Raw genomic sequence first — 12,058 nt, forward strand, 5'->3', positions numbered from 1 at the left:
ATTTCCATCATGGTGGATTCTTTGTAGTGGTATTTCCCTATAACAGACAATTTTCATTTCCTTTTTGTGTTTTAATTGGAAAAAGGATTATGTGACATTTCTTAACCCTACATGTGTGATCCAGAGTTTGGTAGTTTTTACAGACTAGAGATGCGCGGATGGTGGTTTAGCTGCGGACTCTGTGGCTAAACCGCGGGTCGGGCGGATAAATAATATTTTAATTAAATTCAGGAAGGTGGAGGTTTCACTACTCAAATAAAAAACTCTGAACTCGGAGCAACTGAGAGGAGACCGAGCGGATGGCGGGCGGGTGCGGTTTTGAAAACTGGTCAAAAACTGGTTGCACATGGACAGCGGGCGAATGATGAGTTTTGTGATGTGGTTGCAGATGAAAAAGTAGCCCATCCACATACCTCTATTACAGACCAAGAGTTTGTTTTCATACCTGACATTTTCACCTGCTCACTAGCTCCCTTCCCCAGAGCATCTTTTCTCTCTGAGATTAAAGTTTTCTGTGCACTGTCCTTGTTTTAAATAAGTAAAATAATAATACTCATTTTAATCATATCCTTAGTAATCACAATGTCTACACTTTCCTCTTTTGCCTAAACTGTAGAAGAATTTAAGAGAATTAAAAAAATATATTCTAGAGAGAAATAACAATGTTACTAGTTGAATGATCATACCATTAGATTTGAGCAGCTTGTTGACGTCGGCGAGCAGCTGCAGGAGTCTGTGCAGGTCAAACTGAGAGGAGCAGCGCTGGAGCATCATCAGCAGAAGAACTGAGGCCTGACTCTCCACCCATTGCAGAGGGAGACCACCAGGGGGCGCTGGACCACTGCTCCTCAGCTACAGGAGACACAGAAAAGCAGGAGACAGGGTAACAAGTTTATGTAAATGTAGCATGATGTATTCTAGCTCAAACCTGCTCACGTTCAGCTGACACCTACAGCTTTCAGAAGTGGCAATTATTTATTTTGTGGCAATTACTGATGATATTCAGAACATGAACTTTTTCTCAGTTAAAAATTCTTCCACTGCTCATGGTCAGAGGGCTGCACAGACACTGGATGTACCTAAAGGCTAAACTTGGCACAGCCCAGTCACTGAACAGAAGGCCATGTTTGAACCTTAGGGCTGGAAATATAACTGTGGGTCAGGTGATGAAAATGTATGGAGCCTGGATAACACAAAATAAAAACTTACAGTGACAAGGGTCTTCTGAAAGTCCAACAGCTTTGCTTTTGCCTCAGCGAAGTTTCTGTAGTCACAACACAACTCAAACATCCTCAGCACCAGCACCAGAGGGCAGTCCTGTAAGAGAGATTTGGAGTCTTTAGTTTCCTACTTCAACAAAGAAATGCGTTAATTATTAATTCAACTCTTTATTCAAATGAATCAATAAATAAAAGAGCAAATACATTCTTGAACCTAGACAGGATTAGCGTTGGCTCTGTTAGTGTAGATGTATAAAGTGAGTACCTTCTGAAACAGCTGGAATCCTCTGAGTAGTGGAGCAACTTGGCCCCGCCCCAACAGCGTCCTCCAGATGATTGACAGGTCGTGCAGTGTCCAGTCGTGGTGCTGGGGGGCGACGCTGAGGTGAGACGTGGCTTCACGTGCTGTAGTTTCATCCACAGAGGTCAGGACCCACACGCACAGGCAGGACAGACGCTCCGCCCCCTGTCAATCAAACAATTTTCACACAGATGCCCTCCCTGTAGGCTTTATTTATCAGAGCTTGGGAAGAGAACAAGCGCAATGAGTTGGGACCAACCATATTAACAAGTAAAAACTAGACAGTGGTAAAGTCTCTTGGTCCCAGGTTTGATTCCCAGGAATCAGATTTTGTTAGAACATTTTAAGACCAAGATTCCTGACAGCAGCAGTTACACAGAGAAAGGGGCGTTTTTCAATAGTAAGTGAACTAGAACCAGCCTGTGAAGTCAGAAGCACACCCATACTCACTTCCTGTTTGGTAGTGAGCAGCTAGTGGGTTAGCTCTGTCCATTTATATATACAGGCTATAGGGCAGAGCATGTGTAAAACTGTGTTGCAGTATGCAGTGATCAGAATCTATCAGAGTGGTTTAGAGTGGTTTAGACCTACTTTAGTCTTGCTTTTAGTCTAGGTTTAGTTCTGGTTTAGTCCTGGTTTAGTCCTTGGTTTAGTTCCGGGTCTGTAGTGGTCAGTGCAGTGGTCAAAGGTGGTGAAAGGGACAGTTGTTGGCTAGATAGATAAACATGTCAAAACTAGAAGACCAATTCCAAGCAATAGACTCCAGCTGGATGACACCTTGGTTAATGAATCTGCACAAATACACCCTGAACTCTGCATGCCCCATTCCTCACTTTAGAATAAGCTCCATTTACTATGTAAATAGTTACATCAGTAACAGGCAGCAGGTCTTCTTCATTTTGCAGTTTGTATTTCATTTGTAAAATATGACCGGTCCTGTCCTTTTGACATTCTCCAAAGTTCCTTATTAAATATCCCATTAGATTTATATACAATTTTAACTCCTTGGTCAAACATTTTTCCTGTACCTCCTCTGTACCATATATTTACTGTCCCTCCTCTCTATATTCACTGTCCTTCTGCACAAGCCCAAACAAATCTTAATCTGAAAAGTTTTACTTCTAAAACATCTACTTTTTAATCATTTCACACTCAAGTGTTTTGAATTAAACTTATAACAATAATAATAATAATCACCACAAAACAACTTTTCATTAATTTGCCACCGGGGGTCACCATTTGCAAATTTCTGTTAATAAACAGCTTCCATGTTTTGAAAAGACTGAATGAATAGCATTGAGAATTTGTGTACCAATTTTTCAGCTATCTTGACTGGTTCATAAGAGAAGCCAGTGGGTTCTTTGTTGTTCTTGATGAATCATGTATGCCATTCAAAGGGAAAAAACAACAACTTTCTGCTAGTTCTGAATAACTGAAAAAGTAAACTCCAAAAAGTCCATAACAGCATCAACATCTTCATAGGAAATTATGAAGAAAATAATGTCTGTCCATGTGTTCTCTGCATTTGACCCGTTAACTGCGCAGGTCAAATACTTATGTGTCGATAAGCAAGGTTTTCACAGGTGACACCATGAGATGATGGTAGCACAGGAAATCCTTTACTGAATAGAATGTTTGCAGTAAATATGACTTTCATTGCCTCTACTAATCAATAAATGTCTGATTTAAATATTAAATAAAGTTACTTAAACATTTCTGATTATAAAACAAGCAAAAAGTATCATTTTCATAACTTGTTTTTATAGTGTAGATGTAAAGACCACTCCTGACACCAGTCTACTGCAGGCTGTAGGAGATATATTTGCCTATTTTGTTTATTTGAAACTTTGCAGCTATAATTAATATAAAAATAACTCATATCTATTTCTGACAAATGTATGTTTATGTAATCGCCATATCATTCACATTGAGCATTTGATTTTCAGACAGGAACTGTGTCATTATATTACTGTGTAGTTATTTGCTCTCCACTGCTCAAATCCTTATTGAAGCTCTGGTAAGTTTCATTTTCACATCAATGTAACAAACCAAAACAAAATAATGTGCTCGGTGGAGAGACCAAAGTTTGTCTTGCTGTTTATCTAAAATGAGTAAATGTTCAAACTTTGTCACATGTACAGTATATATTCTTTTCCTATTTGTTTCTACATGTATTTGACCGGCTCAGCTAGTCTATGCCTAATGTAAATCAGGCACGATGCCCCATTCGTTGTTGCCAGGTTTACATGCACCTTGAAAAATGGGTATAAATTGGACTAGGCCGGTGATCTGGTTTTCCTGCCATGCTTGTGCACGTAGAAATGTAGGGATGTTAGCAGTGTTGGATAGTAAGTGTAAAAGTAGTTGGTCAATGCAGTTCAGCTTTCATCCACACATTCCAGTCATTTACCTGATGACACACGGCGAGCACAGCCAGAATGGGGCAGTGTTGCATAAGCGCCTCCTGCAGGAGAAAGCGAGAAGGGCATGTCTCATTTTGGCTCTGCAGCAGCACCTGAAACAGCTCCTTTGGGTGCTCTGAGCTCCTGGGACCAAGAGGGTAGATGAAAAATGGTTTAGTGTATAGTGAGTTCAAGTAAAAGCAAAACAAGTAAATAGTGACTCAAAGTGTATTTTATATAATATTAGTATTTTAGAATTTGTACAATGGTAGTATGGAGTAATAAAGAGACAGAACATATTCATTGATTTGCAAATTCCAATGTAGTCAGATCATAATATGTGCAAGTTTGTAAATAATAAAACAATGTCATTAGAAATAATTAATTTAAAATAGATTATTTTACTGTTAAACACAAAAATAGAATAATGTAAAGGCAAGAGTAAAAGAGATTATCTTCTCCTTAAACTCTTTACTAAACAAAGTTGGTCCAGGAAAACTGCAGTTTGTATGACATTCTGACCCACCTGAGTGGCAGCCCCCCCTCCTCTGCAGACAGCTCCTGCAGCTGTTCCTCTGCTGCTCTTCTCTCAGCACTGAACAGCTGCAGGTCCTGAAAGGCCAGGCTCAGGTGAGAGCGCAGAGTGGGACTGAACTCAGACACCAGACACCGCACCTGCACACAAACACACATACAGGGATGAACCCCACACTGTCTAAAATCAGCTTAACGTTTTAGAGAAATTGATGCAATGCACAGAAATACAAAGAAATGTTGATAGTTTGTTGGCTTGTAGTATGTAGTATACTGGATAGTTTTGTATAAAAGCAAAAAGCCCAAAGCCACATTAATATTGGGTTTGTTGTTTAGATGACAGTTTGAACCTGGTGAGGCTATGAAGCCATCTGGATTACCACAGGAAGAAAACTATATAAAATACAGAACCTTTAAAGATTTCTGGTGGAGGGTCCACCAGGTAGATTGCTTTGCCTGAAATGTTCCACAGTATGGCATTAAACGCATCTGTCATTTATTTAGGTGTTTTTATTTTTCAAAAATACCCTGAAAAGCATGCATTCTAAAGGCTGCCACACACTACAAGAGAATATGCCCAATTTTGGCTGCAATTTGCTTCTTCCTAAATTCGGGAAGGCATGACTCAACTTTGTGCCTTTGTGAGCGATTCTGAAGCCGCTGCGCTCCTCGAGCTGAAGCTGCAGATTAGTCATAGTGACTCTACTTCCTGTGGACTTTATCTCCAGCCTTCTATGCATTAAAATCCTCTATCTGAAGTTTTGCACCACATTTCACAAATAATAGTAACACAGTTCTGACTTGTATCTAAACTAGAACTGATCTTTGAACACTTAAGCGTCTCAGAGTGAGTGGTTTTACTGTGGACAGGAAACAGCTGATGCGCTCGCGCTCACAGTTTTATATCCTGTGGTCCGCTGCCACACCCTGTTGCAGTGTTTGCGATCGCAGATTTAAAATCTCCTCAGATTCTCCTTGTGTCTGTGGTGTGCGCTGTTTGTCACACAGTTAAAATCATTTAAGACGATTCCTTGTAGTGTATGGAAGTCTTTAGTGTGAATGGATGTTGCATCTCCACAGATCTGACCTGTAGCTTGGTCTATTGGTGTTACATAGTTCTCTCCATGGATATAGATACGTTTAATACCACACTGTGAAACATTCCAACACAAAACAATGACAACACTATGGAGAACCAGTCCCCAGAAAAGTTACACAGTGGACCTTTAATCTGAAAATGCAGAGTTATGCTGAAGTGGAGCTCTTCTGACTAGTGTTCTGACCTGTTGTGGGGGGAAGTTGTGCAGCTGGACAAAGAGCAGGAAGTTGATGAAGTGTCCATCTTTGGCGCAGTAAGACGGAAACACAGAGCTGAGCCGGAGTCCGTGGACCTGACAGAACTGAACCGCCACAGACCACTCCAGAGCAGCCTCGTACGAACACCTGAGGGACAGGAGACGCTTCTGTTAAGAGGACCATTCTGTGAGTCAAGTATTGTATTATTAGTTGTATAATTTAAAATAAAAAACATTGTAATGTTCAGACCAGTGTCATTCCCATGCTGATAGAATGTGATTTTCAACATTAAATTATAGTATTTTTCTTTATGTTCCCATGTGGCTTTATATGTGTGTAATCCTCAGTGGTGCAGTAGGTTCATAGTGTCCATGTGCTCTTCTACTTGTTCTCATGCAGCTCAACATCATTCTACAGACATTCAGGAAAGGTTAATTTCTGTTCTGTCAATGGAACTGTTTAAGTATCAATACCTGCTCAAATGAGTATCAGGTTTTGATCAGTATGTGATTTGACAACACTAATTCAAACCGGAGATACAAAAATGCTGAACAGATTTGGCTTGGTTTGTTAGATCGTGTTGTGATTCTACACATGATATGGATATATTCTACACATATAATATGGATATCTCAGACACAGACTGAATATGGTCTTTGTTCATCCTTTTTGCATTTGTAACTTTTTCATATTTATAATCCATGTTCATGCCATAAGTACACTTTATTAACTGAAGCCTTACTGTAGTAAGTTTTCACTAGCCCTTTCACATAAACTAGATGACCTTGTGATAATATTTATCCCTTGTAATTGTGAGTGATGGTTTAGTTTTATCTCACTGCTAACCAATTATCTGTGCTCAAGGACTATAATTCTTTTACATAATCTCCTCCACACAGAATCTCAGAGAGGCACTCTCAGGCAATCTCAGAGAGGACTACTGTGGTACTCTGCTAGACTGTCTCCTTCTGCTGCAGAGTAAAACCCATAAAACATCTGAAGTCTTTTCATTTTCACTCCTCATGATGCTAGAAAACATAACAGTTTTGTCATCACAGAACAATAAGACATGTTGCACTAGCTCTGCTTTGGTCTGGTTTGGTCCAGTTTGCCTGGGATTTCTACAGTCTTTAGTTGTCCAGCTCACCTCCCAACTCCTTTCTGCTCCAGGCTGTCGCATACAGCTGCCTCCAAGTGGCCAATCAGCTCCTCTGCTGCTCCTGGTTCCGCCTCCACCAGCTTCAGACCTTTAGACACTGAAAAATAACAAGAGTGAAAGGTGACTATTGCCTTTCTTTCCCGACAAACATTACATCTCTGTGTAAAGCAAAATAATAACAAAATACAGCCATATTTACAGCGTAAATGCTTTAATATTTATATTTTGCCCAGCTAAAAAAGTAAAGTGTCTTGCCAAACAACACAACAGTCATCTGTCAGCCTGTTGGCCAATAGGTCTGAAGGCTCTACCAACACTGTGTATGCTCAGAGCTGGATTCAAACCGCCAACCTTTGCATCAGAGGATCAGAACTCTACAAACGAAGCTACTGCTGCCTAGTAGTTTTACTGAGTTACCCAGAGTGTGCAGATGTTGTGTTGGAGTGGATCGCAGCTCTGTTTGGCTCCAATGCTGGAGGATGGAGTTGAGCGCTCGGAGGTCGACTCTGAGCTGGAGGCTGCACAGTCCCAACAGCTCACAGAAACACACTGTCGCCGCAGCAACAGAGGGACAGTTGAAATACTGGACTCCTAAACGGTACACCTGATGCCACGCCTGCTGCAGACTGAGGGACAGAGACAGAGTGAAGAAAATGACAAAAGGTTTTTGTGATTTTGCTGAGTTTGAAAACAAAGGCTTATGAGATGGCTATACAAAATACTAACAAAAAATATTATATTCATTTACTAGAGATGCACCAATCCAGTGTTTTCAGTACAATTATTTTAATCATATAACACAGAGAAACTGGGGCTGTCATTGAATCACTTTTTAATCATCTCGAGATCCAGTCATTTGGATTAAACGTAATAGCATCCATATATTTTATAATTAAAGAACTAGTTTGTATAATTCAAAGTGAATGAAGATGTCCTCACAGCTGTTTGACGTCACTGCAGCCGTTGAGATGTTGCAGGAGGAACGTGGCAAAAGCGAAGGAGGGTCGGCCATGACACAGGAAATACAGGAAGTCCAGATTCTCCACCAGAGCAAAGCGACTGACCAGAGCTGGGCTGGAGAAATGAGGCAGCTCTGAGGTCTCTGCAAATGGAACAAGTGTGGCTTTTTAGTTTTGAAAAAAACTTTTAAAATAGAACTCTTTCTTCAATCATTAACAACTGATTCAATTGTGCTACTGCAGTGAACAAAAACAAAAAATACACACCAATTTCTCAGTCAAAGATGGATAATGAGGCATTAAGGAAGTATTATCAATTTATAATTTCTTTATGGAGAAAAGAACATACTCCTACATACTTCTGACATACTCTGACAAGATGGCAATCCACATCAAATGTGGTTTTATATTTTACAATTTAGGATTCAATTTAAACTTAACAACTTGATCACTGCTAAGTAAAAGTGTGGGATCTTACCAGTTGAGTTGAGAGTGTTAGCCGTCTGCCAGCTGAACAGTTTAGATGGATCCAAGGGATGAAGAGACTGCAAAAAAAGATAAAAGTACAAGCATTCTTCACCTTATGTTTTACATCCCTTCAGACACACTCACAGATTTGGGGTTTAATAATGGCAACACTTTCTGAAAGGTTTTTGGGAAAAAAAAAAAATCCCAGTTATTTGTTCATTCGAACCCTTTACAGCAGAATACTGACCTGCAGGAGGTGGTAGACTGAGACATCCTGAGGTGAATTATTTCCTCTGGATCCAGTGGGGAAGAGTGCTGCCTTCAGTTTGGGATACGGAGTCAGCGCCATCTTCAGGAGCTGAGGGTCCACTGTCCTCTCAGTGCAGCCTGAGCTCTCACCTTCTACCAGGACCTGAACACAAATACATAGATACTACACATTTTAGAATTACTAGGACATGAATTAACAATTAAAAAAAATTAAAAATGTGCTGATTAGTGAGGGGAAAGTTATATTTAATTACAACATTTAATGACATAAAACTTCTAAATTTTCAGGAGAGTGCTTGTCTCCCTAAAGATGTTGCTCTGTCTGCATGTTCCACAGTATGGCATTAATTTATCTCCATGGAAATGTCACTAAGCCAAATTACTTATCAAAAGTGCTCACAGAATGCATGCTTGTCAAGGTAATACTGAGCTGGTACTATTGAGCTTCCATTTTTTACATTTATTTTGGACGAACCCGTGACATGAGCAATAAAAGCACATATTATAAAATTCAAAATGCATATGTTTAATGTCAAACAGAAAAAGTTACACAGTGTTCCTTTAATGGCTGACTGTATGCCTCTGTGAATGACCAGCTGAATGTGTGAGTATCTGATTTGACTGTGTTGTATTTATTCATTCATTCACCTGATCGATTCCTCCTGGAGCAAACATGGTGGAGGCCAGAGCCAGCAGACTGTGTCCCTCCAAGAGCAGAGAGCAGAGCGCAGCCTGACTCCCCGGTAACAGCACCTGAGCACTGGTCAGACTGGCCTTGAACAACAGCCCTGGGTCTGAGAGGGAAAAATGTGGGTTAGAATTTAAAAACATAATAGACCTAATTTTCTGCTAGATAGATTATTATAGCGGACAATCTCTGAAACCTTCTCTACAATGAATCACTCCGAGACAAATGAGGGATTACTCTGTCTCATTTCACTGTTTCCCCTTTCAGTTTGTCTTACAGTTTATGTTCATGAAATTACTATTTGTTTTGTTTATAATATCATTAATTACAATAAAAAATGTAATTGATCAAAAAAGGGCCAAGGCCCACATTTTATGTGGCCCGCAAGGGGTTAAAAGGTATAATTTATTATTATGTTGTGATGCTGTGCTGCTACTACATCTCCCACAATGCACCGCAGTTGTTTCCCGTGAAGTGACTGCATCTCGCCACTAGAGAGGCCAAGAAAACTTATCAAATCTCCCCAAAAATGTCCAAGAAAAAAAAAAAAACAGATGCAGAAGGATGGTTATTTCATGAATGTTCCTGAAGGAGTCATGTGAATGTTTTAACTTAAACCTTTAAATCAAATCCAGTCCACTTTATTTCTATAGCACATTTCATAAACAAAACAGTTTCCCAAGTGATAAATGTAAAGTAAAACTCTACTACTACAGTCTTAACTTTACAACCGGCCCTTTGATGACAAATATGATCCAAATGTGGCCCTTGGTGAAAATGAGTTTGACACTCCTGCTATAAACTGAAGAAAATTGTACAACCTAACCTGAAAGATCTGTGGTGATTTCTTGAATTTTGACGAGCATCTCAAACCATGGATGGCTCACGAACAAGTCCTGATTGGACAGAAGAGGGCAGTTTCTTGGAGTCAACCTAGAATAAAAGTAATAGCAATCAGACTAAAAAAATATATATATGTATATGTCCAAAAATAGTACAAAGTATCCATGATCAAGGGGCTATACACATTTTTCTTTATGTAAAACAAAAGTAAAACTTGCCATACATGATATATTGTAAAAGCAGTTCTTTGTATTTATTTATAAACCGTTTCATCATCATGGCTAAACTCCACTTGGGAACAGTTGTAGAAACTCATTATGGTAAATAATCAGGAAACTAGTTCAAGTTTTTAAGACAGTAAAAATATGAAAGTAAATGTGGCGGCAATGGTACGCCGTTCACACAGACCTGTGGTGCTGGAGGTAGGAGTAGAGCAGGTACTGGAGTCCGTGCTCCAAACAGAAGGTGATGAAGATGCTGTGGAAGTCCAGGCCCTGACAGGCGCGGTACGACAGGAGCAGACTGGACTGGTACATGACCCCTTCACTCTGAGCCACCCGCCAAAGGAGACGCTCCAAATCACACAGCTCCTCTGGGATGAATACACCTCTCCTACACAATATACACACATGAGTCAGTACGCGCACAACTGTTCAAATGGCAGGAACAGTAAATGCCTGGATTTGCCACAGTTCAGAATTCACCTGCATCTTTCATCCAAGTACAGAGTTTTTTTTGGGAAACAGCAGTTCAGTTAATAGTATTTGTCCACTAATCCGAAAGCTGGTGGTTCAAATCCCGCTCTTGACATAAACATCATTGGCAGAGCAGCTAGAACTAGTGACCCACAGTTTGGCAATGCGATTCCAGCTCCTGCAGATAAATACCGTTGCTGTATCCTTGGGCAAGACACTTAACCCACCTCACCCCCTGTGTACTCTGGTGTGTGAGTGTGTGTGGGAATGGGTGAGTAGTTCCTTGATGTAAAGTGCTGTCATTAAAAACTTCCTTAGTGCCTCTTTAGCTAATCCACCCTCTTCACTACACATGCTACACATTTGATTTGATGAGAACATTCACCGTGCCAGTCGATCCAGTATGTCCTCTCTCATGAAGGTGCTGCAGGCTGTGCTGCTGTTGACCAGTTCAGGGGTTAACTCTGGCCACTGGGGGGCACCACTGTTCTGCACCCACTCCACCACGCGGCGTTCATCATGGAGAGACGTCAAGTATCTCCACAGCACAGATGCATCACACGAAGTCAGCTCTAAAACAAGAGAAAACCAGGAAATTACTAAAAGAGCACCTGTACAATCAGGGGAGGTTTTACTGAAGAGGAAGCATTCATGATTTAGTATTTGATGACAGAGGCCAGGGGCCTTTTGGAGATTAACTATTTTTGAAAGAAATATCCAAATTTATGATAAACAAATGTTGAACCTCATTATTTGGATTGGCAATACGCATCTTGCTACTTAAAGTCCATTAAACTGACAACAATCACGTCTTTGGGATTGAATTATGGCACTGCTTTCTGAAGCTATAATTTCACTTTTGTTTATTGATGGTAACAGAGAAGACGTTTAACTCTGACAGTTTTTATGTAGCTAGGCCCAGGAACTGCAAAGATACTATCCATAAACAAAGTAAAAAAAAAATGGACAGTTAATCAGCAAATTCAACGAGAGAATTCTAAACTGTCCAACATTTTAAACTATAGGATTTCTAGAATTTGCAGTTTATTGGTTAATAATACTTTTTTCTTTCCTTTATGAGTTTTACAGTGATTTTAATTTAATGTACCAATACATACACACTTCTCGGTGGTGTTTCACCTTCTTAATACACCTTCCCATCATTTCAACATAGAATACAAAACATAAAAAAGGGAGTGGCCACTAGTTGTACATTGTCAATA

General features: G+C 40.0%; 1 protein-coding gene across 2 annotated transcripts in view; it reads right to left on the reverse strand.

Moving 5' to 3' along the window:
• Window positions 1-12,058, reverse strand: part of spg11 (SPG11 vesicle trafficking associated, spatacsin) — a 41,567-nt gene that overhangs the window by 13,318 nt on the left and 16,191 nt on the right. For both annotated transcript variants that reach the window (XR_008632380.1, XM_020919140.2), the window contains exons 15-29: window positions 11,221-11,407; window positions 10,549-10,752; window positions 10,124-10,230; window positions 9,258-9,403; window positions 8,587-8,751; window positions 8,350-8,416; window positions 7,852-8,014; window positions 7,330-7,538; window positions 6,901-7,009; window positions 5,741-5,900; window positions 4,450-4,598; window positions 3,932-4,067; window positions 1,486-1,686; window positions 1,210-1,317; window positions 687-852 (exon numbers count right to left, since the gene is read on the reverse strand). Coding sequence is in view for 1 of the 2 variants with exons in the window: in XM_020919140.2 (XP_020774799.2) it covers window positions 687-852; window positions 1,210-1,317; window positions 1,486-1,686; window positions 3,932-4,067; window positions 4,450-4,598; window positions 5,741-5,900; window positions 6,901-7,009; window positions 7,330-7,538; window positions 7,852-8,014; window positions 8,350-8,416; window positions 8,587-8,751; window positions 9,258-9,403; window positions 10,124-10,230; window positions 10,549-10,752; window positions 11,221-11,407 (2,277 nt within the window). In the remaining variant the exon portion in view is untranslated. The remainder of the gene's footprint in view (window positions 1-686; window positions 853-1,209; window positions 1,318-1,485; window positions 1,687-3,931; window positions 4,068-4,449; window positions 4,599-5,740; window positions 5,901-6,900; window positions 7,010-7,329; window positions 7,539-7,851; window positions 8,015-8,349; window positions 8,417-8,586; window positions 8,752-9,257; window positions 9,404-10,123; window positions 10,231-10,548; window positions 10,753-11,220; window positions 11,408-12,058) is intronic.

The sequence above is a fragment of the Boleophthalmus pectinirostris genome, unplaced genomic scaffold, assembly GCF_026225935.1.
Source record: "Boleophthalmus pectinirostris isolate CB_2022bp ecotype Guang Dong unplaced genomic scaffold, ASM2622593v1 HiC_scaffold_2, whole genome shotgun sequence".
NCBI classification, from domain to species: Eukaryota; Metazoa; Chordata; class Actinopteri; order Gobiiformes; family Gobiidae; genus Boleophthalmus; species Boleophthalmus pectinirostris.